The sequence below is a fragment of the Aedes albopictus genome, chromosome 1 (genome assembly GCF_035046485.1).
Source record: "Aedes albopictus strain Foshan chromosome 1, AalbF5, whole genome shotgun sequence".
Taxonomy (NCBI): domain Eukaryota; kingdom Metazoa; phylum Arthropoda; class Insecta; order Diptera; family Culicidae; genus Aedes; species Aedes albopictus.
The window spans coordinates 222,893,948-222,919,743 of NC_085136.1; the positions used below are offsets into that span (position 1 = coordinate 222,893,948).

At 45.6% G+C, this 25,796-nt stretch overlaps 1 protein-coding gene across 3 annotated transcripts in view; it reads left to right on the forward strand.

The window, feature by feature from the left end:
* Positions 1-25,796, forward strand: part of LOC109430398 (protein Skeletor, isoforms B/C) — a 73,246-nt gene that overhangs the window by 42,882 nt on the left and 4,568 nt on the right. For all 3 annotated transcript variants that reach the window (XM_029867122.2, XM_029867125.2, XM_029867124.2), the window contains exons 6-8: positions 23,685-23,784; positions 24,409-25,071; positions 25,128-25,321. In XM_029867122.2, coding sequence (XP_029722982.2) covers positions 23,685-23,784; positions 24,409-25,071; positions 25,128-25,321 — 957 coding nt within the window. The remainder of the gene's footprint in view (positions 1-23,684; positions 23,785-24,408; positions 25,072-25,127; positions 25,322-25,796) is intronic.

Here is a 25,796-nt window from a genome sequence, read left to right on the forward strand (position 1 = left end):
AGTGATGCTAATGCTCACCATATCATCTGGGGCAGCTCAGACATTAACTTGAGAGGCTCCAGTTTGATGGAGTACCTACTTAAGTAGTACAGATCTTGCATTACTTAACATAGGTAACCGCCCAACCTTCATGGCATCTGCTAGAGAGGAAGTGTTAGATATAACGCTTTGCTCTTGTAGATTTAGTCACGAGCTGACCAATTGGCATGTGTCAGATGAAGAATCTTTATCTGACCATCGCTACATTTTTTTTGAACATTTAAATGTTACTTCGCAAACATTGCGTTTCAGGAATCCTCGGTCAACAAACTGGGATCTTTATACTGATTTGGTTGCAGCCAAATTTCATGGATATTCACCATCCATTGACACTCCAAGTGATTTAGATGATGCCGTTGATACTACAACGACCTTCATCATGGAAGCTTTTGAAGAAGCATGCCCTCTACGGTCTGTGAAGATCACAAGAAGAACCCCTTGGTGGAACTCTGATCTGGCGAAACTCAGGAAACAATGTAGAAAGAGTTGGAACAGACGACGTTCGGCTGGTTCGGAGGTTTTCAGGTCGGCTCGCAAGGCCTACAGGAAAGCTCTCCGGTCTGCTGAACGATCCAGCTGGAAAAACCTTTGTACAAATGTTTCCAACTTGAGTGAAGTCAGTCGGTTAAACAAAATCCATGCGAAATCTAAGGATTTCCGGGTGAACGAACTTCGTTTGCCAAACGGCGATCTGACTTCCTCTGATGGAGAAGTTCTGGAATGCTTATTCAGCACACACTTCCCTGGATGTGTGGATATTACATCTTCGGATGATCCTGATGTCTTTTCTTGTAGTTATGATTCTTTAGCTTCGGCTCGGAGTATTGTAACTATAGAATCGATTGAGTGGGCTCTTAATAGCTTTGCTCCTTTCAAATCTCCTGGGGCAGATGGGATTTATCCTATTTTGCTTCAGAAGGGATTTGAATATTTCAAACATGTTTTGAAAAAACTACTTGTTTGCAGTTTCGCTACAGGGTATATTCCCAAATCCTGGAGGGATATTACTGTAAAGTTTATTCCGAAAGTGGGTCGTGCGTCGTATGAAGAAGCAAAGAGTTTCAGACCTATCAGTTTGACCTCTTTTCTTCTGAAATGCTTAGAACGCATTGTGAATCATCACATCCGTGATGTTCATCTGGCCAACGTGTCTCTTCATGTGAACCAACATGCCTACCAATCTGGTAAGTCCACTGTGACTCTTTTACACAAGGTTGTTTACGATATCCAGAAAGCATTCGCACAAAAGCAATCTTGTTTGGGTGTTTTCTTAGATATCGATGGTGCCTTTGACAACGTGCCTTTCGATGCCATATTGGAAGCCGCACGGAGTCATGGTATATCTCCAATGATTTCCAATTGGATTCACCAAATGCTCAAAAACCGATATCTCTTCTCGACATTACGTCTAGCAGGGATTAGGAAATTGAGTGTTTGTGGATACCCCCAAGGGGAAGTCTTATCACCGCTTTTGTGGAATCTCGTAGCAGATACGCTATTGAGGCAACTCAATAATAGCGGTTTTCCTACTTATGGTTGTGCCGACGACTACCTAACATTGTTAGTTGGTATGTGCATCAGCACCCTTTTCGACCTGATGCAAAACGCCCTTCAGGTAGTTGAGGGTTGGTGTCGCCAATATGGCCTTTCGGTTAATCCGAGTAAAACATCTATTGTTCTTTTCACGGAAAGGCGAAACCGTAATGGCGTTCGACCTTTGCGTCTCTTTGATTCTGAAATCGATGTGACTGAACAGGTAAAGTACGTTGGAGTCATTCTTGATTCCAAGCTTTCCTGGACACCTCACATTGAGTTCAGAATCAACAAAGCTTGTATGGCCTTCGGGCAATGCCGGCATACTTTTGGTACAACTTGGGGTCTAAAACCCAAGTATATCAAATGGATTTACACAACTGTGGTTCGGCCAATATTGGCTTATGGATGTCTTGTGTGGTGGCAAAAGGGTGAAGTGAGAACGGTCCAATCAAAATTAGGCCATCTCCAAAGGATGTGCTTAATGGCGATGTCTGGAGCGTTCTCTTCAACTCCTACGGCAGCGCTAGAAGTTCTCTTTGACGTTGCCCCACTACACATTCATCTCAAACAAGAAGCCCTTTCTTGCACTTACCGGTTACGGGTACTCGGTCTACTAGAGGAAACTCCTGTGAACCGCACATCAACACACACCTCGTTGTTTCCACTTTCAGTGGATTGGGACAAAATTGTCCTTCCTCCAAGTGATCTTACAATTGCTTGTAATTTTCCATATAGGACATTTTCCACGAAATTCCCTTCCCGGAAAGAGTGGACATCTGGTTATCTGGAAAGAAGTATTTCAGACGGCATCGTATGTTACACTGATGGCTCCCTTCTCGAAGGTCGAGCAGGTGCTGGTGTTTATTCTCGTGAGCTAAGGCTGTATCAGTCTTACTCACTTGGTAGACACTGCACCGTTTTTCAGGCCGAAATCTTTGCTCTTATGTGCGGAGTGCAATCAGCACTTCAGCAGCACGTAATGGGCAAAGTAATATACTTCTGTTCAGATAGCCAGGCCAACTCCAGGTCGAAGATAGTTATCGCTTGTCGAACTCAAATCGAGGAGCTGAATTCAGCAAACGCTGTTCACCTTCTATGGGTACCTGGTCATTCTTCCATCGCTGGAAATGAATTGGCTGATGAGCTAGCTCGCTCTGGAGCTTCACATGACTTCATTGGCCCTGAGCCAGCTATTCTGATATCGAAGTGTTGGATTAAGCTTCAGATTCACACCTGGGCTGTCACTCAACACAGACAATATTGGAATAGTTTGGAGTCATGTCGTCAAACCAAATTGTACAGTGACGATTCGTTCGTTGAGAGCTCGTTAGATGGGTTGTCTCGATGGTTGAATGTTCATTGGTTGGGGCAAAACCCAACTAAAAAGCACTGTCAATGTCAAAATAGATGTCAAAACGAGTTTGACGTCTGACCGCCGTCGCATCACACCTCCTGTATACAGAACGTTTGCACAAGTATGTGAGTGTTTTTTGACATATTTCTCGTCACTTGCGTGTATCTAGAGCATTTTGATCAGTTGTCAGTTGCCCCAACGAACGAACACGATTCGCTAATCGGGGCGCAGTCGTGACCCAACCAGCGAATCCGGACTGTATAGTGCTGAGCCATCTCTATGGGTGGCGAAGTATCTAACTAATCTGTCAAAGCAGAATTGCAGCATGCTGGTCAAAGCATTGACTGGCCACTGCCGACTCAGCTATCACATGGCGAATATTCAGCAAGCTGATTCATTTGCCTGTGATAGCTGTGAATACGATTATGGAACTTCGTATCATTTGATATGTAACTGTCCAGTTTTCGCGCAACTGCGTTTCCGAGTATTCGGTAAACACTTATTAAGTGAAACTGACTTCAGAAACCTGAATCTTCAGGATATTCTGTTGTTCTTAACCCGCTGTGGTAAAGTGCTATAGGCTCTCTTTCGCTTTATGCGTTATTACAGTGCCCTTTTCAGGGCGCTGTTTGAACCCATTGTGGTACGCTTGTGCGTTAGTACCCTCTTCCAGGGTATTTTTCCTATTTCCCTACCTGTCCATATTCCCATCCAAATCCTTTTTCCTTCCTTTTCCCTCAGGTAGATGATGAAATAGGCTGTTATTTTGGCGATGGCACAAATGTCCCAAATGGAGGAAAACGTGCCTCTGGAGCCGGCCTTCTGATACATGATACCTGAAGGGTCGATCTCGACCGCAGGGCACCGGTATGACCTACGAAGCCGACACCGAACCCCTGGACCACCTCTTGTACTGCATCTGGACTAGCCACTCTCCGAGTCCACGCGCCACCTCCTTTGTAGCTCCCAGACGATATGAGTGATAGCCGTTGAAACGGCGTTCCAGCCAAACTTATCCCTACACATCCTCTGAATCAAGTTGTCCGGGTTTGTGTCCTTCCCGCATGTGGCAAGCATGCGGTCACGAATTGTGCAAAAACGTGGGCACACGAACAAAACGTGTTCCGTCGTTTCCTCTAAACCATTGCACACTGGGCATTCGGGAGAATCCGCCTCTTGTACTGCATCTAGACTAGCCACTCTCCAAGTCCACGCGCCACCTCCTTTGTAGCTCCCAGACGATATGAGTGATAGTCGTTGAAACGGCGTTCCAGCCAAACTTATCCCTACACATCCTCTGGACCAAGTTGTCCGGGTTTGTGTCCTTCCCGCATGTGGCAAGCATGCGGTCACGAATTGTGCGAATACGTGGGCACACGAACAAAACGTGTTCCGCCGTTTCCTCTAAACCATTGCACACTGGGCATTCAGGAGAATCCGCATGCCCGAAACGGTGTAGATACTGTCGGAAGCAACCATAACCTGTAAGGACCTGTGTCAGGTGGAATGTAACTTCCCCATGGCGCCTATTAATCCAAATATCTACCCTCGGTATCAACCAATGGGTCCACCTTCCTTTGGTGGAACTGTCCCACGCGCGCTGCCATTTGACCATAGAGGCCATCCTGGCAGTCCTGCGTATGCCTCTTGTGCTGCGCATTTCGAAGCACTCCATGTCCTCACTGATAAGAATGCTGATAGGCACCATACCAGTAATGACGCAGAGAGCGTCGTGTGACACGGTACGGTACGCGCTAGCAACCCTCAGACACATAAGCCTGTAAGTACTTTCCAGCTTCCGTCGGTAGCATTCAGTACTTAGCGCGGTGCCCCACGCCGGGCCGCCATACCTAAGTATGGATGTAGCAACACTAGCCAGAAGCTTGCGCTTACTGGTGTACACCGCAGAGCTATTGGACATCATCCGGGACAGTGCCGCAATAGCTGTGGGGGCTCTTTTACAGGCATAAACGACGTGGCTACCGAAGGTAAGCTTATCGTCGATCATCACACCCAAATGTTTGACGGAGAGCTTTGACAGTATAGTGCACTCTCCTACACTGATCTCCGTCTGCTGCTCTGACTTCCGGTTGTTAACAACCGTCACCTCTGTCTTGTGGTGAGCCAGCTCCAGTTTCCTGGATCGCATCCACGCCTCCACAACCTTGATCGAGTGGTCGGTAGTCAACTTCACCTCCTCGATCGTTTCACCGTAAACTTCGAGCGTAATGTTGTCGGCAAATCCGACAATCTCCATTCCCACTGGGTACTCTAACCTCAACACCTCGTCGTACATGACATTCCATAACACCGGACCCAGGATGGAACCTTGCGGGACTCCTGAGGTTTTGTGAAAGCACTTCCGACCCACCTCCGTGTCGTAGACTAGTACACGATTCTGAAAGTAAATTCCGAAGATCTTTTATAGGTACTCCGGTATCCCCAGACGCAAGAGCGCATTGGCAATAGCAGACCAGCTGGCGCTATTAAACGCATTCCTTACATCCAGAGTCACTACCGCGCAAAAGCGAATTCCCCTCCTCTTAGGCTCGAGTGCTTTCTCGGCGGTTTTTGTAACCGACAAGATAGCGTCTACGGTGGACCTCCCTTTCCGGAAGCCGTACTGGTTGCTCGAAAGACCATTTTCGCCCTCGGTGAACCTCAACATTCTTATTGAGGATGATCTTTTCGAGCACCTTCCCCGCCGTGTCAATCAAGCATATTGGTCTATATGCCGACGGGTCTCCGGGTGGTTTCCCGCCTTTGGCAATAGTACCAGGCTCTGCCTCTTCCAAGCTTCTGGGGAAACTCCCTCGTCCAGGCATTTCTGCATAGCAGACCTGAACATCTCGGGAGCCTCTGCAATAGCTACTTTTAAGGTCAGGTTCGGAACTCCGTCCGGACCTGGGGCCTTACCTACGCTAAGGGACTTAGCTATCCCCGCAAGTTCCACATCGGTGACCCTCTCCTCATCGCCAGCCCCAGTCTCCGGCCGTCCTACGAAAGGAGGTCAAGGACTAGGATCATGACGCGGAAAAAGTCCTCCAATGATCCCCTCCAACATCTCTGGAGATTGCTCTGTAGGAGCCATCACACCTCTCGTCTTGGCCATAACGATCCTGTAGGCGTCACCCCACGGGTTCGTATAGGCACTCTGACAGAGACCCTCAAAGCAGGCCTTTTTGCTTGCTCTTATCTCTGTCTTAAGCGCGGCTTTTGCAGCGGCGAACACCACCCGCCGTTCGTTTCGCTCTTCCTCTGATCGTGCTCGCTGCATCCGCCGCCTAGCCCGTAGGTAGGCGCGGCGCAGGTCCGCAATCGCGTCGGTCCACCAGTAAGCTGGTGGCCTCCCATTTCTAGGGTGGACTCGCCTAGGCACGATCGCATCACACGCACATGAGAGCACCGCTACCAGCTCATCGCCGTCTAAACCGATTAAGGTGAAATGGGAGCGCGTCCAGGTTCGTTTTTGCCCCGCATTTTCCAGAGCACCGATCTTATCATCCACAAATTGCCTGAAAACGAAAATGCTACTCAATGTGTACCACGAGTGAGCAAGGCTACTCTTTGCTTTTTCAGCTCTGTTTATTGTTTAGATGACGAGATCCGTGCTTTTGATATTTGCAAGGCAGCCATTGTGACGGCCATCTTTGGATTCGCTCATATATGTCCTTAAGTTTCGCTCGCGGCGGAGCGCCTCCCTAAATACCCCTTCGTCGAAGTATGATGTCTTCCACCTGCGAGGGCTTGGCCTTGTCCTAGCCGCCTCTTCTTCTATCCAGTGCTTGTGTGTTGCTGCAGATCTGGTAGATGGTATGATTACCTCTCACCAAACCCATGCACAAGAGGGAAAAACCCCTCCCTTTGCGCCATTCTTGTGCACGGCCCTCGGTCGGTCGGTCAATCAGGCTAAGGCCGGGGTGGCGTCTGCTGTACATAGTAGCTTCCTCCATTCCACTCGGTTCATGGCTGTTTGTCTCCAGTTCCGCACTCTGCGTAGGGTCCGTAGATCGTTCTCCACTTGATCGACCCACCTAGCTCGCTGCGCTCCACGTCCTCTTGTACCGGTCCGATGACTCTCGAGAACCATTTTAGTCGGGTTGCTATTCGACATCCTGATAACGTGACCCGCCCACCGTAGCCTCCCGATTTTCGCGGTGTGGACGATGGTTGGTTCGCTCAGCAGCTGATGCAGCTCGTGGTTCATTCGCCTTCTCCAAGTCCCGTCTTCCATCTGCACTCCGCCGTAGATGGTACGCAACACCTTCCGTTCGAAAACTCCAAGGGCGCGTTGGTCCTCTGCACGTAGGGTCTATGTTTCGTGCCCATAGAGGACGACCGGTCTAATCAGCGTTGTGTAGATGGTTGACTTCATGTTACGGCGAACTTTATTCGATCGTAGAGTTTTGCGGATTTCCTGCCACAATGCGCCTCTGAATTTCTCTGCTGGTGTCGTTGTCGGCGGTCACCAGTGAGCCCAAGTACACGAATTCTTCAACCGGCTCGATTTCATCACCGTCGATATAAATTCGGGGTGATGGGCGCGGTGATTACTCTCTGGAGCCCTTTGCCATCATGTACTTTGTCTTCGACACATTAATGACTAATCCGATTCACCTGGCTTCACTCATTAGTCGGATGTACGTTTCCGCCATCGTCTCAAATTTATGAGCAATAATATCAATATCATCAGCGAAACCAAGCAGCTGAACGGACTTCGTTAAAATCGTACCACTCGTGTTAATCCCCGCTCTCCTTATTACACCTTCTAACACAATGTTGAACAGCAAGCATGAAAGACCATCACCTAGCCGTAACCCTTTGCGAGATTCAAAGGGACTCGATAGTGTCCCTGATACTCGAACTACGCACATCACTCGATCCATCGTCGCCTTGATCAATCGTATCAGTTTATCCGGGAATCCGTATTCGTGCATAATCTGCCATAGCTGTTCTCGATCGATTATATCATACGCCGATTTGAAATCGATGAACAAGTGATGTGTGGGCACGTTGTATTCGCGGCATTTCTGCAACACCTGGCGGATGGCGAACATCTGGTCCGTTGTAGCGCGTTCACCGAAATTGGTAACACGATACCTTCCATCCATTCCTCCGGTAATACTTCCTCCTCCCAAATCTTGGTAATGACCCAGTGTAGTGCTCTCACCAGTGTTTCTCCACCGTATTTTAGAAGCTCGCTTGGTAGTCGATCTGCCCCAGCAGCTTTGTTGTTTTTCAACCGGCCAACCCCCTCCTCAATCTCTTGAAGGTCAGGGGCCGGAAGTCTTTCGTCCTGTGCACATACTCCAAGATCTGTTACCACGCCACCTTCGGTACTTGCAACGTCGCCATTGAGGTGCTCATCGTAATGCTGCCGCCACCTGTCGACCACCTCACGCTCGCTCGTGAGAATATTCCCGTAGTTATCTCGGCACATGTCGGCTTGTGGCACGAAGTCTCTGCGCGAGCGGTTAAGCTTCTCGTAGAACTTTCGTGTGTCCTTAGCGCGGTACAGCTCTTCCATCGCTTCGCGATCTCGTTCTTCCTGCTGGCGCTTCTTCATCCGGAAGACTGAGTTCTGCCTGTTCCGCGCCTGTTTGTAACGTGCCTCATTCGATCTCGTACGGTGTTGCAGCATTCTCGTTTTTCAACTGTTCACATTCGCCGTCGTACCAGTCGTTTCTGTGATTCGGAGTCGCAAAGCCTAGTACTGTAGCCGAGGTACTACCTATGGCGAATCGGATGTCCCTCCAGCCATCTTCAAGTGTAGCTGCGCCAAGCTGCTCTTCCGTTGGTAGGGCCACTGCTAACTGCTGCGCGTAGTCTTGATCCACTTCTACGTTACGCAGCTGCTCGATGTTGAGCCGCGGCGTTCGACTTCGACGCATGGTGATAACTGTCGAAAGTTTTGAGCGCATGCATACAGCAACTAAGTAGTGATCCGAATCTATATTCGCACTGCGGTATGTGCGGACATTGGTTATATCCGAGAAGAATTTACCGTCGATTAGAACGTGGTCGATTTGGTTTTCTGTTTGTTGGTCGGGTGATCTCCAGGTGGCTTTGTGGATATCTTTGTTGTGCGCGGGCCTGCCTCTCAATATCCTTTCCAACACACCTCCGCAGTTACGTTGAACCCGCGGTTATACAGTAGATCGGCGAGTAGCTGGGTCTGCCGATGAATGCGAGATCGGCAAATCCATGTACCGAACTTCATAAAGTCGGACACCTCGGATAGCTTTTCGGAGGACCATGATGCACATTTGAGCTTAGACTTCTTCACTGGCATTCGGCTGTTGCAAACCGCTCGTAACCCGGCCTGGAGAACAGACGCTCAGGCTTGCAGAGGTTAATACTCCCTTCTCTGTCATCCTACGACCTTGCCCATCGGGTTTGGTTACCCGATCTTCCCTAGGGTTGTTTGCAGTTTCCGGATGGTATCACGGGAAGGTAGGAATAGATGTTGGTGTGAAGAGACTGATAAACTTAATTGGTTCTATATTACCCAGCCATCGCTATGTTTTGCCAATACTTAAAAAAAAGCGCGTTGTCGTAATCAAATACTTGCTAGAACAAACGCACATGCTGCAAAACGTAATTGGTAAATTTAGCACTCTAAAATGAGGAACTAGCCGAAGTGCATCAAGTTCATTCACCTCTTAAAATCCTTCAATATCGAAAACACTGCCCTGTACAAATGTAGGATTGAATCACTGTTCGCATGTGCGTGACAAGCCAATGTATCTATAGCATCTACCACCCATCACGCTTCTCTTGTTTTCGCCACCACCGAGATTGCCTAATTGACAATGCACCTCGGTGTACCCCGCGACTATTAACGCGACGACGCGACAATGGCAAACGGTGGCGCTTTGTACCATTATGATTGTCACTCGAAAACATTCAATTCAACATCGATCGTTAAAACCCGATTGTGACACGCGCCACCGCGCGATAGATGATGACGGTAATTACCTACGTACCAGCTCCAGCTCCCCCCAGAAGCTTCCCGCGCAGATGAGAGGCCTAAAGTGGCTGACCAGACCAGCCGACAATCGACCATCGACTACAATGGGCCTACATTGTACGCAGCTGTACATAAAAAAAAAAACAAACCGACCGACGATGACAACGATTAGCAGGCTATTAACGAACGCGCCACCGAACGGCCAGCAGCAGTAGATGGTGTGATTTATTTTTTGTTTGCTCGGGGTCTCACAGCTATTTAGTGCCTAACTAGATCCATTCATTAGCTATTCATCTAGCCTAGATAGCTTACCTACTAGCCTCCACACACGGCGACCAGCTGACAATCGGCCACTACACTGATGCTGTTTCTGCTGCTGTTGCTGCTGTTGGTGGTGCGAGAACCTCTCACTGAAAGGCTGTGAGAACGCAATCGTCCGCCTGCCTCACAAACAAATTCACACATCTGCCTGGTTGGGCGCTCGTTTAGTGGATTGTGGCTGTACATTTTTGGGGCTTTGTAAGTATAATTGCGGCTTTTCCTATAGATTCTAATGGGGATGGTGGTTGGTGGTGGTGGATTAGTACTGGGTTAGATTAGTTGTACAATTGTAAAAACTCGATTTAACATTGCATCATAGGCGAGTCTACGCCAATTGACAGCATGAGCAGACTCCAGTGACGAGGGTTTGTTGCAACACAAGACTAAAGTCGTAGTATGTAAAACTATTAACTACGTAGAACCACAGAGAACAGACGAACATGCCTGAACAAAATTTTCTCAAAATGTGTAAAGAAAAAAAAACAAGCACAGTTGCGACATCGATGGTGACATCTATATACAGGGTGTTAGGTTCATGAGTGCAAACTTTTTAAAGGGTGATAGAGGACCATAAATGGTGAAAAAAAAAGTTCTACGCATATGGTCAAATCTCAACCGTTACGTAGTTATTGAACTCCCCATGTTTTTTACTCTTATTGCCTTAACTGGCTATAACTTTAAAATGGTCAAAATTATCGCAGTTTTTTAACGCTTATTTGAAAGATTATTGAATTTTCTATCAAATGGCATCTTTGAACCGATTGGTTTAGCTGAATAACTAAGTTTTCTAGAGCAAAATAGCTAAAAATAGTGTGTTTTTATTTGTTCATGTCCATTATCTTTAAAACATGCGTAATAAATTAAAATTCTTTCTTTGGCAAAGTTGTGGCCCCTGTTCTACTCTACAATTTGTTCTTTGACGCAAAACTTCTAACTCTTATCGTTTTCTTGCAATTTTGATTTGAATGTGCGGCACAGTGCGCAAAAAAGTGCTTTCCATGACGATTGCAAATTTCTGATCTGAATTGCGACGTTTAAATCGAAATTGCAAGAAAACGATAAGAGATAGAAGTTTGATGTCAAAGAACGAATTGTCGAGTGAAACAGGGGCCACAACTTTGCCAAATAAAGAATTTTAAATTATTACGCATTTTTCAAAGATAATTGACAAAAACAAATTAAAACACACAACTTTTAGGCTATTTGCTCTAGAAAACTTAGTTATTTAACTAAACCGATCCGTTCAAAGATGCCATTTGATAGAAAATTCAATAATCTTTCGAATAAGGGTTAAAAAAGTGCGATAAGTTTGACCATTTTAAAGTTATAGCCAGTTAAGGCAATAAGAGTCAAAAATATGGGGAGTTCAATAACTACGTAACGGTTGAGATTTGACCATATGCGTAGAACAATTTTTTTCACCATTTATGGTCCTCTATCACCCTTTAAAAAGTTTGCACTCGGGAACCTAACACCCTGTATATAAAAATGAATTTCTGTCTGTCTGTCTGTCTGTCTGTCTGTCTGTCTGTCTGTCTGTCTGTCTGTCTGCCTGTCTGTCTGTCTGTCTGTCTGTCTGTCTGTCTGTCTGTCTGACCGCTATGCATTCGGAAACTACTGAACCGATCGGTGTGAAATTTTGTATGATGGTATGTTTGAGGACGGGGAAGGTTCTTGGTAATTCCTAGAGCACCATCCTTCGAACTTATCGATCAGTTTCTGTAGATTCCAGCAATCCTCGAGGCCTCTGATCACCATGTAGATCTTTACATCGTCTGCATAAAACAAGCGAAATCCAGGTGGAAGCAGCATTTTAACTTCATTTATAAAAATAATGAAGAGCAATGGCCCAAGATTACTCCATTGTGGAACTCCGGATAAATTGGTGAAAACTGCAGATCCAGCGGATCCAATTTCAACCCACAGTGCGCGGTCGGTGAGATATGAGCTAAATCAGCAGACGAAGGGCGATGACATACCAACTTTTTTCAGCCTAGCTAGTAGAATGCCGTGATCTACTCTGTCAAAGGCAGCTTTGAGATCGGTGTATACACAGCATCGACTTGAAGTCCAGAATCCATGTTACGGAGACAAGTTGTAACAAAGTCTACTACATTTGTCGATACGGAGCGCTTAGGGAAAAATCCACGTTGATCCTGGGATATATAGTTCTGGCAGCTAGCAAAGAGTGAATCATTGATGATTATTTCAAAGACCTTAGAGCAAGCGCAAAGCGATGTGATACCGCGATAATTATCGACGTTTGATTTGTCTCCTTTTTTGAAAACCGGAAACATTACGGAATCTTTCCAAGCAGTGGGAAATTTGCTCTGCTGCAAAGGTGCATTGAAGAGCACAGTTAGAGGGTGGATGAAAGCTTCAGCACATTTAACAATCAGGCTTGACGGAATGCCATCCGGACCCGCTGAGTAGGAAGTTTCCAATTTTCCAATGGCAGATTCGACGTGACGGGATGTTTTGCTAAAAGTGTTGAAATCGATTACGTCTAATGGTGTGTCTTGAAGAGCATCAGAGATCTCCTGAGGTGATGCTGATTCGTCGTTAAAAACTTGCTTAAAATGGGTAGCAAAGAGTTTGCATTTTTCAAGAGAGGTTCTCGCGGTTTCGTTGCCTAAAAACATTTCAACGGGAAGTCTATTTTGTTTTCTTTTTGAATCTACAAATGACCAGAAACGCTTGGGGTTACGACGTAGATCTTCCTGTGTGCGAATCACATATCGTTTATAGAGAAAACGATTGTACAATCGGTATCGCTGACTAGCTCTGTTAAACTGCTGTTTCAGCAGAGTACATCTTGATGCGCAATATCTACGTAAAGCTTTTGATCTTAATCTTTTAAGAGTGCGAAGCCGTCTGTTGGACCAAGCCGGTTTACGAATAGGCAGACGAGGCGGCACGCAGTCGATGATAGCACGATTTACTACTTCGTTGAAGACATCTACTGCACTGTCGATGCAATCCGATGTTTCGATGAAACTCCAGTCAATTGCTTGAATTGCTGCGCTAAGAGCTACGTAGTCAGCACGTCGAAAATCCAACCCTGTAAGATCTGCAATGTCTTCGAACCGAACAGCTTGACTCAACTTCACAGAGACTTGCAATGCTGGGTGAGCTTGGTCGAGGGTAGTTAATGGTTCGATCGCTTCCGAAACAGTACAATTACGAGGCTCGTTTGCCAGCACAAAGTCGAGTAGTCCACCATAACAGTTAGCCACATGGTTGATCTGGGTTAGGCCATGAAGACAGAATCCATCCAGCAAGGAAGAGCAGGCTGCATACATGTTCGAGTTTATAGCATTTACTGAAGGCAATCAGAAGTTGATCAAGTAAGACCGGATTGGTTGAATTGCAGAATTTGGTCCGAGAGTGTCATGTTGGAAATAACCGCCCCTAACGAGCTAATGTGGTAATTGATGTCCAAGAGGTTGAATTTCCGGTCTGGTGGTAGATACATAACGCCAAGGTGAAAGCAACTAGAAGCGATTTTGATCCTAACCCACAGATGCTCAAGTGTATTGCAGACAATGGAAGGATCTAAGCAGCAAGACCAACGTGTGGAGACCGCGATAAGAATGCCTCCGCCATCGTGACTTTCCACTGTTTTCCAGAAGAATCTGCAGGAATTCCTGAATTATTAACTTGAGGAATCTCGGAAGAAGTTCCTGGAGCAGTTACGGAAGATGAAGGCCAGGAGAAATTCTTGCAAAAATTTCAAGAAAAACTCCTGGAGGTGTCGGATGATATTCCTCGAGGTATCCCAGAAGGAGTTCCTGAAGAAATCTTGGAAGGAATAACTGCAGTAATCCTTGGAAGAACTTCTGCAGAAATCCTGGCTTAAGACCCAGGGGATCCACATTTTTTTCTAGGATTTTGCTAGGATTTTCTTCTAGGATTTCTCAGGGAGTGCCATCTGAGATCGTTTTGAGGGTTCCTTCAAAAGTTCCCTCTTAGTTCCTTTCTGAGATTCCTAAAATGATATTTTTTCAGGATTTCTGATATTTCTTCTGGGACGTCAAGCGAATTCTTCCGGGATTTCTACAGGAGTTCGAGAAATCCTTCAGGAATTCCATTATACATTCTTAATAGCTTCTTCTAGAATGTCTTCAAAAAAAAACTTTCATTACTTCCCGAGTAGGTGGAAAAGTCAGATGAATAGCATATTCAGTTATTATTGATTGAATTGCTGAAAAGCAAAAACAAGATTTGTCACTTTTTTTCTAGAAAAAAAATTTAAAAAAATGTCAGCATCCAGCATCGAACCTACAAACCTTGGTATTTACAGGTCACGATGCTTACCACTCAACTGTGGCTCGCTGTAAATAACATGGTAATATGAGCATGCGATTCTTCGTTTCCACAGCTCAGAAAGATGGACATGGCATTTCACTAACATTGAGCAATCTCTATGGGTGTATGTGTTCCATTTTGGCAGAAGAGCTAAACTTGTTCTTATGCAGAAATTTTCAGCTATTTCGACAAGAACAAAAACTGATATCATATAACTTTGAGCTACTCGTGCGATATTCATTAGATTTTTTAATAACTCATCAAAATCACATCGAGCTATGACAGAAAAAAATGTTCGATTTGAGATATGATTTAGATATTCTCGTCTAACCGGGTTCCAAAAAATATGGCAGGATTTCTTTCAGTATTCCTTCCGGAGTTCTTTGTGGGATTTCATCAGGAATTCTTTCATCTAGATCATGCCAGGAATCCAACAAGAACTTCTTTCAGTGTTCCTTCAACTTCTTCGGGATTCTTCCAGGAGCTCCTTCCGGGATTCTTTCAGAAACTACTTCTGTAACTGCTTCAAAAATTTCAGGAATTTCTTCTGGGATTCCGTCAGGAATTGCTTCTGGAATTTCTTCAGGAACTCCTTCGTGGATTGCTTCGTGAACTTCTTCCGGGATTCATTTGGGAACTCTTGCCGGGATTCTTCCGGGAACTTCTTCTGGAATCCTTCCGGAAACTGCTTCCACGATTTCTTCAAAAACTCTTTCCAGGACTTGTTGCATTATTAGATATGTATTTGTATTCTCGTATAAACATCAATAAGTATTACTGGCAACTCTGAAAACGTTAACACCCTTCCAGCATTATACACTTTATGTAGAACACAATATCAGTCATTAAACTATCCTTTTCGAGTAAAGACGCGTACTCGTTTCTCTCTGATCCGAACTCGTAACATGGAGTCAGAAGTGATCGCGGATTACGAAACAGGTTCCGGATAGATTTCGCGATTCCGACGATAGTGACGATTAATCCCGTGTGGAAACTCGAAGTGCGTGGAATTGAGCGCAATAACGATAGAAAGCAAAACAGGCTTTTTCTTTTGCGACGCGTCGAACTGCTACGCGAAAATTTCGTACGCCATTTTCTTTCCGGCCGGGCTTGAAGAATCGTCAAGATGGAGTTGCAACACATAGCTAAGTTATTGGAAAATCAGAACACGTTGTTCGGTGAAATGATGCGACAGATGAGTCAACAATCGGCGGCAGCGGCCGCTGCTCCGACGGTTTCACCGAATGTGCCTCTTCCCCCGCCTCTCTCAATTGATGGTGACATGGAAGAAAACATGAGTTTTTTTGAATCCAATTGGAAAAATTACGCCACGGCAATAGGAATGAATGATTGGCCGGTGGTCGATGAACCTAAAAAAGTGAGCTTTTTGTTATCTGTTGTGGGCGCGCCTGCGCTGAAAAAATATTTCAATTTCGAGCTGACAGCACAGGATAAGCAAAATTCGGACACAGTGCTCGCTGAGATTCGTGCAAAGGTGGTGTGTAAGCGAAACTTGATCGTGGACAGGCTGGAGTTTTTCAGTGCCGCGCAGCTATCTTCTGAAAGTGTCGATGAATTTGTTTGTCGTTTAAAAAGCTTGGCTAAGCCATGCAAGTTTGGTGCGCTCGAGCCCGAGTTGATAACGTACAAACTCGTTACCTCTAACAAGTGGCCCCACGTGAAGACGAAAATGCTTACCATGAATGACGTAGACACTGCAAAAGCGATTGACTTGTGTCGTATGGAAGAAATAACGGCAAAGCATTCGCAAGTGCTTTCGTTGGATCGCAAACTGGATGTAAACAAAGTGAAAACCTCGAAGAGTCGGAAGTGCAAGTTTTGTGGAGAGTGGCATGTTTTTGCGAAAGGATCTTGCCCCGCGTACGGAAAGAAGTGTAAGAAGTGTAGTGGCAAGAACCACTTTGAGAAAGTGTGCCGCGTCGGGAAAGAAAGCTTTTCGAAGCACGGAAAATCAAGGAAAGTGAAGGAAGTAAAAGACGAGGAGTACAGTACGGATGGTAGTGATTCAGAGCATGATTACGGTGAACAATCTAGTGATTCGGAAGTAGAAGGTGAGATCGGAAAGATCTATGATAACTCCCAGAAAGGTGGAAGTGTGCTGGCAGAAGTTATGATGAAGGCTGATGGAAAATGGAAAAGTGTGAAGTGCGAGCTCGACACGGGTGCCAATACGAGCCTCGTTGGCTATGATTGGTTGTGTAAACTAACGAATGACCCCGATCCAGTACTTTTGCCGTCTCCGTTCAAACTACAAGCGTTTGGCGGTAATGCAATCACGGTGCTGGGACAAGTGAAATTTCCGTGTAAACATAAGAACAAGAAGTACATTCTGGTGCTTCAGGTGGTTGATGTTAGTCACAGGCCTCTGCTGTCGCTGAGAGTCTGCACAACCTTGGGATTAGTGAAGTTCTGCAAAAACGTTTCAGTGAGCTCTCCATTATCATCGAATAATGATATGGAAATGCTGAAAATTTATCGAATCAGAGCAGAAGAAATTGTAAACCAGTTCAGTGACATTTTCAACGGATACGGTAAAATGGAAGGCGAAGTTACCTTGGAGGTGGATACAACCGTTCCACCAGTAATTCAACAGCCTCGGCGTGTGCCGATTGCACTACGCGACAAGCTTCAGGCCGAGTTGGACAAGCTGCAGCAGGACGGAATAATCACAAGGGAGTATAATCACACGGAATGGGTGAGTAACATCCTTCTTGTTAGACGTGGCTCGGAGGGTTCAAACGCCCTCCGGATTTGCTTGGACCCCATCCCCTTAAACAAAGCGCTAAAGCGACCGAACCTTCAGTTCGTGACTCTCGATGAGATCCTCCCCGAGCTTGGTCAAGCAAAAGTTTTTTCTACCGTTGACGCGAAAAAAGGCTTTTGGCACGTTGTGCTGGATGAGAATAGTAGCAAGTTAACTTCGTTTTGGACCCCCTTTGGTCGTTACCGTTGGTTGAGATTACCCTTTGGAATCACGTCTGCCCCTGAAATCTTTCAAACAAAATTACAAGAGATCATCCACGGTCTGAAGGGTGTAGAGTGTTTGGCGGATGACTTGTTGATCTACGGTCGAGGTGAAACATTTGAAGAGGCTTTGGTGGACCATAACAGAAATCTGGAGAAGTTGTTACTGCGACTGCAGCAGCACAACGTAAAGCTGAATAAGGCCAAGCTAAAACTCTGCGAAACGTCCGTTAAATTTTATGGTCACATTCTTACAACCCAGGGTCTGAAACCGGACGAGTCAAAAGTGTCCTCCATTGTCCACTATCCAACTCCTTCGAATAGGGCTGAGCTACATCGTTTTGTTGGTATGATTACCTATCTGAGTCGATTTATTCCCAACTTGAGCGCAAATTGTGTCAGTTTGAGACAACTGATCTCCGAAAAAGTTCCATGGGAATGGACATCTCTGCAAAACGAAGAATTTCTAAAACTCAAATCTTTAGTTGCTGATATCAAGACTCTTCGTTACTACGATGTTCGCCAACCACTGGTAATTGAATGCGACGCTAGTTCCTTCGGATTAGGTGCGGCGGTGTTCCAACAAGGCGGTATAATTGGTTTTGCCTCCCGTACACTAACTGCCACGGAAAAAAATTACGCTCAGATAGAGAAGGAGCTTTTGTCCATCCTATTCGCTTGCACACGATTCGACCAGCTAGTAGTGGGGAATCCAAAGACTATCATCAAGACAGACCATAAACCGCTTATAAATATCTTCAAGAAGCCTTTGTTGACTGCTCCGAAGCGATTGCAACACATGTTGCTTAATCTGCAGCGTTACGACATCGAGATACAATTCGTGACGGGCAAGGAAAATGTTGTAGCGGATGCGATCTCTCGTGCACCCCACAACGACACTCTGGAAACGCAGTCCTTCAAGAAGATGAACATCTACCGGGTTTTCAAACAACTGGAAGATTGGAAACTGTCAAGCTACCTCAGCATTTCTGATGCTTGTTTGGCAACTATCATCGAAGCAACCCTGCAAGATTCTGCTCTACAAGCGGTAAGGCATTTCATCCAGAACGGTTGGCCGAATTCGTTTAAGATTGTTCCTGCTTTGGCGAAAATGTATTACAAATACAGAGACGAACTCTCAACGCAAGACGGCCTAATATTCAGAAACGACCGAATTGTAATTCCAAGCAGTCTGCAGCGCTCCATGATTGACCGTGTGCACGCAAGTCACAATGGGATCGAGTCAACTCTCAGACTAGCCCGGGAAAACGTCTTCTGGCCGGGTATGAGTCCTCAGATTACGGATGTTGTAAAGGAATGTTCTGTTTGTGCTCGATACGGCTCAAGTCAACCGAAACCTCCAATGCAAAGTCACCCAGTACCGATCTATCCCTTTCAGGTCGTGTCATTGGACATATTCTTCGCCGAGTATCGAGGTCGAAAACGAAATTTCCTGGTGATGGTTGACCATTACTCGGACTACATCGAGCTAGACATTTTGAAAGACATGACAGCAAGTACCCTGGTCGAAATCTGTAGGCGAAACTTTGCTCGTTACGGTGTTCCACAGTTGGTGATTTCGGACAACGGAACGAATCTGGTTAATGAGGAGATGAAAAATTTTGCGAAATTGTGGAACTTCGAGCATTCCACTTCAGCACCAAGTCATCAGCAAGCCAACGGGAAAGCTGAAGCAGCAGTGAAAATCATGAAACGGTTGATCCAGAAATCCGAAGATACTACCGAATCTGCCGTCGAATGCTTCTTCAGAACAAGAGTTGATCCTTACCGAAAACATGATTTCGAGCGGACTACAACAAATCTGTGATGTATCAAATTTTAACCGTCGTCTACTTGACTTGGCCTTCGTGAGTAACAGTAGTGAAGCTGAGCTTATTGAAGCACCATCGACAATTTTAAGCCCTGACCGCCACCACACACCGTTCGTTGTACGTTTAGATATACGCCCCGTACTGGATCAGCATCATCACACAAACGTAGAACAAGATTTCGACTTTGGCCGTTGTGACTACGACGCAGTTATAAACGAGCTCAATTCTCTCGATTGGCACTAGACTCTTGCTGCACCTGACATCAACTCAACGCTAGCGAATTTCTACAATACAGTTTTTGACTCGGTGAGTAGGCATACTCCTCTGCGTAGAACGTTCGTCAGACGACCGTATAAGCTACCTTGGTGGAATGCAGAGTTGCAACATCGACGCAACACCCTTCGTAAAGTTCGGCGTAGATTTTTCCGAGTTCGATCTGCTCAAAACCGTACTCTTCTTCAAAATGTCGAGGCAGAGTATGCTGAAAGCGTAACCTCCACTTTTCGTGAATACGTTTTCCGAATGCAGGACGAAGTTAGAACAAACCCTTCCTCTTTCTGGCGCTTTATCAAAAGCAGGAAAAACTCAAATTCGATTCCATCAGAAATGCAACTTGGAAACGAAACATCACAAGATGATGCTGCTGCTGCTGAAATGTTTGCCAATTTTTTCAAATCTGTATACAGCGCCAATACTCCTCCTGTTTCGCCGGAGGTTGTGAACTCCCTGCCATCGTACAATATCAATTTTCCACGCCCTACTTTTTCAATAGAAGAAGTTTCCGGTGCTCTCAGCTCACTCGATCCATCAAAGGGTCCAGGACCTGATAAGTTGCCTCCTGCATTCATTAAAAAATGTGCCAGTGCGCTAGGGCCACCTGTATGCCTACTTTTCAATATGTCGCTTGGGCAAGGCGTATTTCCAGACGTATGGAAACTATCAGCAGTCACTCCCGTACATAAGACTGGTAGCATTCACAATGTGGAGAATTACCGCCCTATATCAATATTGTGCTGTCTCGCAAAAGTACTGGAGCTTTTGATTCATGATAGGATGTATTCTGCTGCTAAGCCTATAATATCGGAGTACCAGCATGGGTTTGTTAAAAACAGATCCACCGTAACAAATCTGATGTGCTACACTAGCACACTTCATGCCTGCCTGGAAAAGCGATGCCAAGTGGACAGCATCTATTTTGACTTCTCGAAAGCCTTCGATAAAGTCCCGCACGGCCTTACCCTGACCAAGTTGGAGCGCTTAGGATTTCCGGATTGGATCATCAGCTGGTTACGTTCCTATTTGGTTGGTAGATCTGCCTTTGTAAAGTTGAAAAACGTAAAATCCGACATCTACACAACGCCAACCGGCGTGCCGCAGGGTAGCCACCTTGGTCCGTTAATTTTTATCCTTTTTGCTAACGACCTATGCCACCGAATCCGTTCTCACTGCCTTATGTATGCCGACGACCTTAAAATATACAGAATAATCTCATCCTTAATCGACTGTGCTGCGCTACAACAGGATCTCGACGCCGTAGCAGATTGGTGTTCCTCAAATGGCATGGAGTTGAATATCAAAAAGTGCAAAACGATCAGTTTTTGTAGAACGACGCCACTTACGAGTTTCGACTACAGCATAAATGGCAACAGTGTAGATCGTGTGTCCTCTATCAAAGACCTAGGTGTTACGATAGACTGTAAACTGAACTTCAGTGAGCATATCTCGACGACAACTGCTAAAGCCTTTGCGGTTCTAGGATTCATACGCCGCAACGCTGCGGACTTTGACGACGTCTACGTCTTGAAAACGTTATACAGTAGTCTTGTGCGAAGCATATTAGAATACGCCGTTCCAGTCTGGGCTCCGTACCAAGAACTTCATATGGCGCGGATCGAAAGAGTTCAGCGTAGTTTTGTTCGTTTTGCGTTGAGGAGACTGCCATGGAATGATCCGCACAGATTGCCACCATACGACCACCGCCGCCAGCTAATTAGATTAGAATCTCTACGCCAGCGTCGTGAGTACCATCAAAGAATGTTTGCTTTCGACATAGTGAGTGGACATCTAGACTGTGCACCGCTCCTGCAATGCGTCAATTTTTATGTTCCTGCTCGCCGTCTCCGCCAGCGTCAACTGTTCCACGCTACTAGGCACACGACAGTATTTGGCCATAATCATCCCCTGGAAAGATGCCTCGCCCTCGTCAACGATTTGCCTTGGTTTGATTTTAATATTAGTAGAACACAATTCAAAACGTGTATTAGAAATATAAGTTAATTTTTGTTTTTCTGTTTTATCAGTCTGTACGGCAGTTTAGCCGAAGACGTAGAAATAAATAAATATCAAATATCAGGTGTTCCGGCATCGGTGGAAAAGTATCTCCCAAGAGCATTTCCCAACGTGTCCGAAAACATTTTGGAAAACAGAAGGAAGATAAAGTATTACTATGATCGAAAAGCACGTGACCTACCAACGTTTGAGCCTGGATCTCCTGTGTACGTGCAACTACATCCAGAATCCGATAAGAAGTGGACTCCTGCCATTATTCAGCGCAAGGACAACGAAAGATCATACATGGTCGAGGCTCGAGGATCCTGCTATCGCCGTGACTTAGTAAACATCAAACCGCGTAAAGAACCAGTTTCATGCCCGCCTGTACCGCAACCGTTAGTCGGTCAATCAAGCCATCAAGAAAATCAAGCAGCTGCTGAACCAAGCAAACCACCAATCTGTACTCCGCCGAGGCCACGATTGTCTACAGATGTTATACCGCTGTCTCCAACACGTGATCACCTTTGGGATAACATGTCGAATGCCGATCAACCACAGGAATCGGTGTTGCCGAGTGTATTGCCAACAACAGAGACCAAAGTTCTGGCGGATACGGCCAAGGACGCAGCGAAGGCCAGCCGACCAAAACGCGAGAGGAAGATGCCAGCGAAGTTTCAAGACTATGTACTTAAGAAGTGAATATTACTTTTAAACTGAGAAGGGGATGTTGCATTATTAGATATGTATTTGTATTCTCGTATAAACATCAATAAGTATTACTGGCAACTCTGAAAACGTTAACACCCTTCCAGCATTATACACTTTATGTAGAACACAATATCAGTCATTAAACTATCCTTTTCGAGTAAAGACGCGTACTCGTTTCTCTCTGATCCGAACTCGTAACAGGACTCATCTAGGAACTCTTTATTGATTTTATCCAAGCAATTCCGTTTGGATTCTTGCAGAACCTGCTGAAATTCTTCCAGAAGTTCGTTCTGGAATTTTTTCAGATATTTCTAATGGGCATCCTCCAAGAGTTTATTAGGGAGTATGTTGAGCAATTTCTCCTGCAGTTTTTTTTAATAGCATTCCATAAGATGTTTCTACAAGATTTCTTTGAGAAAATATCCTAGCAAGTTTTTTTTTCTGGTTTTCTTCCAATAGAAGTTCCTGGAGGAATCTGAAATGCAGCCTTTCAGGAATCCCAGACGAAATTAGGGATCTCAGACGACGGATTGAAGGAATCCTTAATAAACCGCTGGAAGAATCTCATCAAGCTTGCTTGTAATTTTGCGAGCAAGAAATTATTTTATGTTGAATCTGATGAAATGAAATGGACATAAATATTTACGCCAAGTGTAGTATTCAGAATTACTTTCTGTGATATAATCAAGCATATTATACGGCTTAATCTGATGAGATTCTCGCACATAGGCCACTGTTTGTGTCACTGTTTGTGTTTACATCTTCCTTTGATTAGATTCTTTTCCTCTTCCACATTTTCCTTATACTAACATCTATTGCTTCATTTATGTGATAGAATATTACCCGAATTTTCATGTAAATAGACTTTTTGCACTTCATAAACAGATATCACATGTAAACGATCGTGCAATGAATTACAATTGTACATGTAAGATCATCAGTTGTAAATATTGATACGCAAATAATTTTGAAGAACATTGTATTGGATGTGAAAAGCTAATACATACTTAGTTTTATTTGGTAGGACTTACAAATCATTTTATGAATAATCCGTGACTTAACCCAATCAGCCGCAGTAAACCATCAGCTAACCCTCATTGCTCAACACTTCATTATCCAGTATATTCTACGGTCTCCAATTATTATTTGGTATCAATTGTGTCACGAGTGGATCACTTTGTTACAATTTCCATCAATCGGTGCGCGTTCAATGGCATTTGTCGTTTTCCCAGCGTTTCCTATAATTCCACCGCCACCTTGCATGTCATTACTCATACGCTGCTCCACTTTCTTCCCAAACTCCGAACTTGATCGCGCGCACATACGCACACACACACAAACGCATACTCAACACGGTCAGTCCAAACTGAACTGCGAAGTGCTGCTGGATGACCTGGCGTTCGAGGTGCGATGGGCCGTCGCCGGCGAGAGCATCGTCATCCAACTGGTAGCCAAATTAGGTGAGTAGTTACTTTTTACTGTTCCCTTTGGTTCTCGGACATTGATTATACGCGGTGTGGGAAAAAATGACCCCTGATCAAACAGCGATCAACAGGTGCAGCGTAATTGACCGAGTTACGGTTCCCGTAACGGGTATCTAAGTGGGAAATCTAGACCTTTCGCCAACCAACCGCGTTTCATGTCAACTTGACGCGTTGAACTCAAGCTCCCACGCAGCCAGCGCCTGCCAAAGGTCACTGGGTCAGTAGTAGCGGTGAGAAACGAGTGCGAGAAAGTGACGGTATCACGTAATCGGGATTGCGGGCGCGAGTCAGGCACGTCAAAACGATGTCATTCTTCTCCCATTAAAGTGCCGCGAGTCGCAGTGCAAATTTATTGCCCCCGCTGGCCGATCACTCACTCTGTGTGAGCCCGTCGTAGTCATTAAACTGCCGTATGCACTCTGGTGGCCTGTATTCAGCCAGTCGGGGAGAAAAAAAAGATTGTCGAGGGGTACGCGCATAACGACATTGTAATTAAAGTCCGTTGACTCCATTCGGCGAGGTTATCTAATTGTTACTCAACAGCTGCGGCTCATTACTAACTGGTTCTCATTCTTCCTTTTTCCACTTACTGATGAACAGAGGATGGAGAGTACATGTCGTTCGGCGTGTCTCCGGATCATTCCCGAAGCGTGATGGTGGGGGCTGATGTGGCAGTCGTGTGGGTTGACAAGGCTACCGGAAAGGGATACGCTCAAGACTACTACCTGGATGCCAAGTCCCAGTGCTCCGGAGCCCGTGGAAGCTGTCCGGATACAAGGATCAACGAGAACAGTAGCTCAATACGCCTTTTGAACGCTGCTATGGTGAATGGTTACTCGATCGTAACCTATCAGCGACCTTTGAGAGCTTCAGATCATCTAGATCTTCCAATTTTCACCAACGGTTCGCAAGCAATAGTTTGGGCCATCGGACCGCTGAATCAACGGTATGAGGTGTCATTCCATTCGCAGTACCTAAAGGATACCAAACAAGTGGACTTTGGTCGCCAACCCTACTGGAACTGTCCTACACCGGAATCGGACCAACAGAAGCAACACGAGAGCCCGCAGAAACTGCAAAGTCTGGAGCCGAATCGTCGAGTGGATTCCATGAAACGACCGAACGCACCAGCAACTGCTCGTCCGCCGGCAAAGGCTGGTGCCTGGGAGATTCCTCCAATTCAGTGCTACGAACCCGAGGATGGGGTATTCTATGCCCAAGTTGGTCCTACCGGAGGCAAGCAAGGGTACCCAGCGATCACCGGTGAGTTAGTCAGATTGTTGTGTATGAATGCGTTTTAAAATGTATGATCATTTCAGGACATGTCGGTTGGGGAATCTCGTGGTACATAAATGGACTTTTGATTCCGGAGATTAACGTAGTTCGTGGTAAAACGTACACTTTTGTGACCGAAGGAGGAGACGATTCGGAAACTCCTGCCAAGTATCACCCATTCTACATCACTGACGATCCTGTTGGAGGCTATGAACATCAGGATGAGGAAGCTAGAAAGGTAACGTTACGCTTCAACCTTATTTAATACAGATTTTGCACCTTTTCAATGCCCTGCATTATAAAGAGGAAGAGCTATTCAGTGACGGTCGGGATATTCATGACTACCGGAGAGAGCGAAAGGTAGTCTCAGAACGATCTGAAGTCTCAGAGAAAATTTCACTTTTCGGAGAGATTTCAAAAAAGGCTCCATGGCAAAAAGAGATTTAAAAAAGGCTCCATGGGAGATCCTATGAGGTTTTGGGGGGTTACGAGTGTCAACGCAGTCTCTGGGGGTTTTAGGGGGTCGCAAGAGGATTCATAGAAGTTTCTACGGGGTTCCATGCGACATCAGGGGGCCTCAAGGGCATTTAAGGAGCTCGCAAGAGAATTCGGGGGCGTGTTAGGGGTCTTCAGGAAGTTTCAAGGGTTCTATCTGAGGAAATTTCAGTGGGTTTCCAAGAGATATTTAGGGGCTCTCAGGAGGATTCATTGGG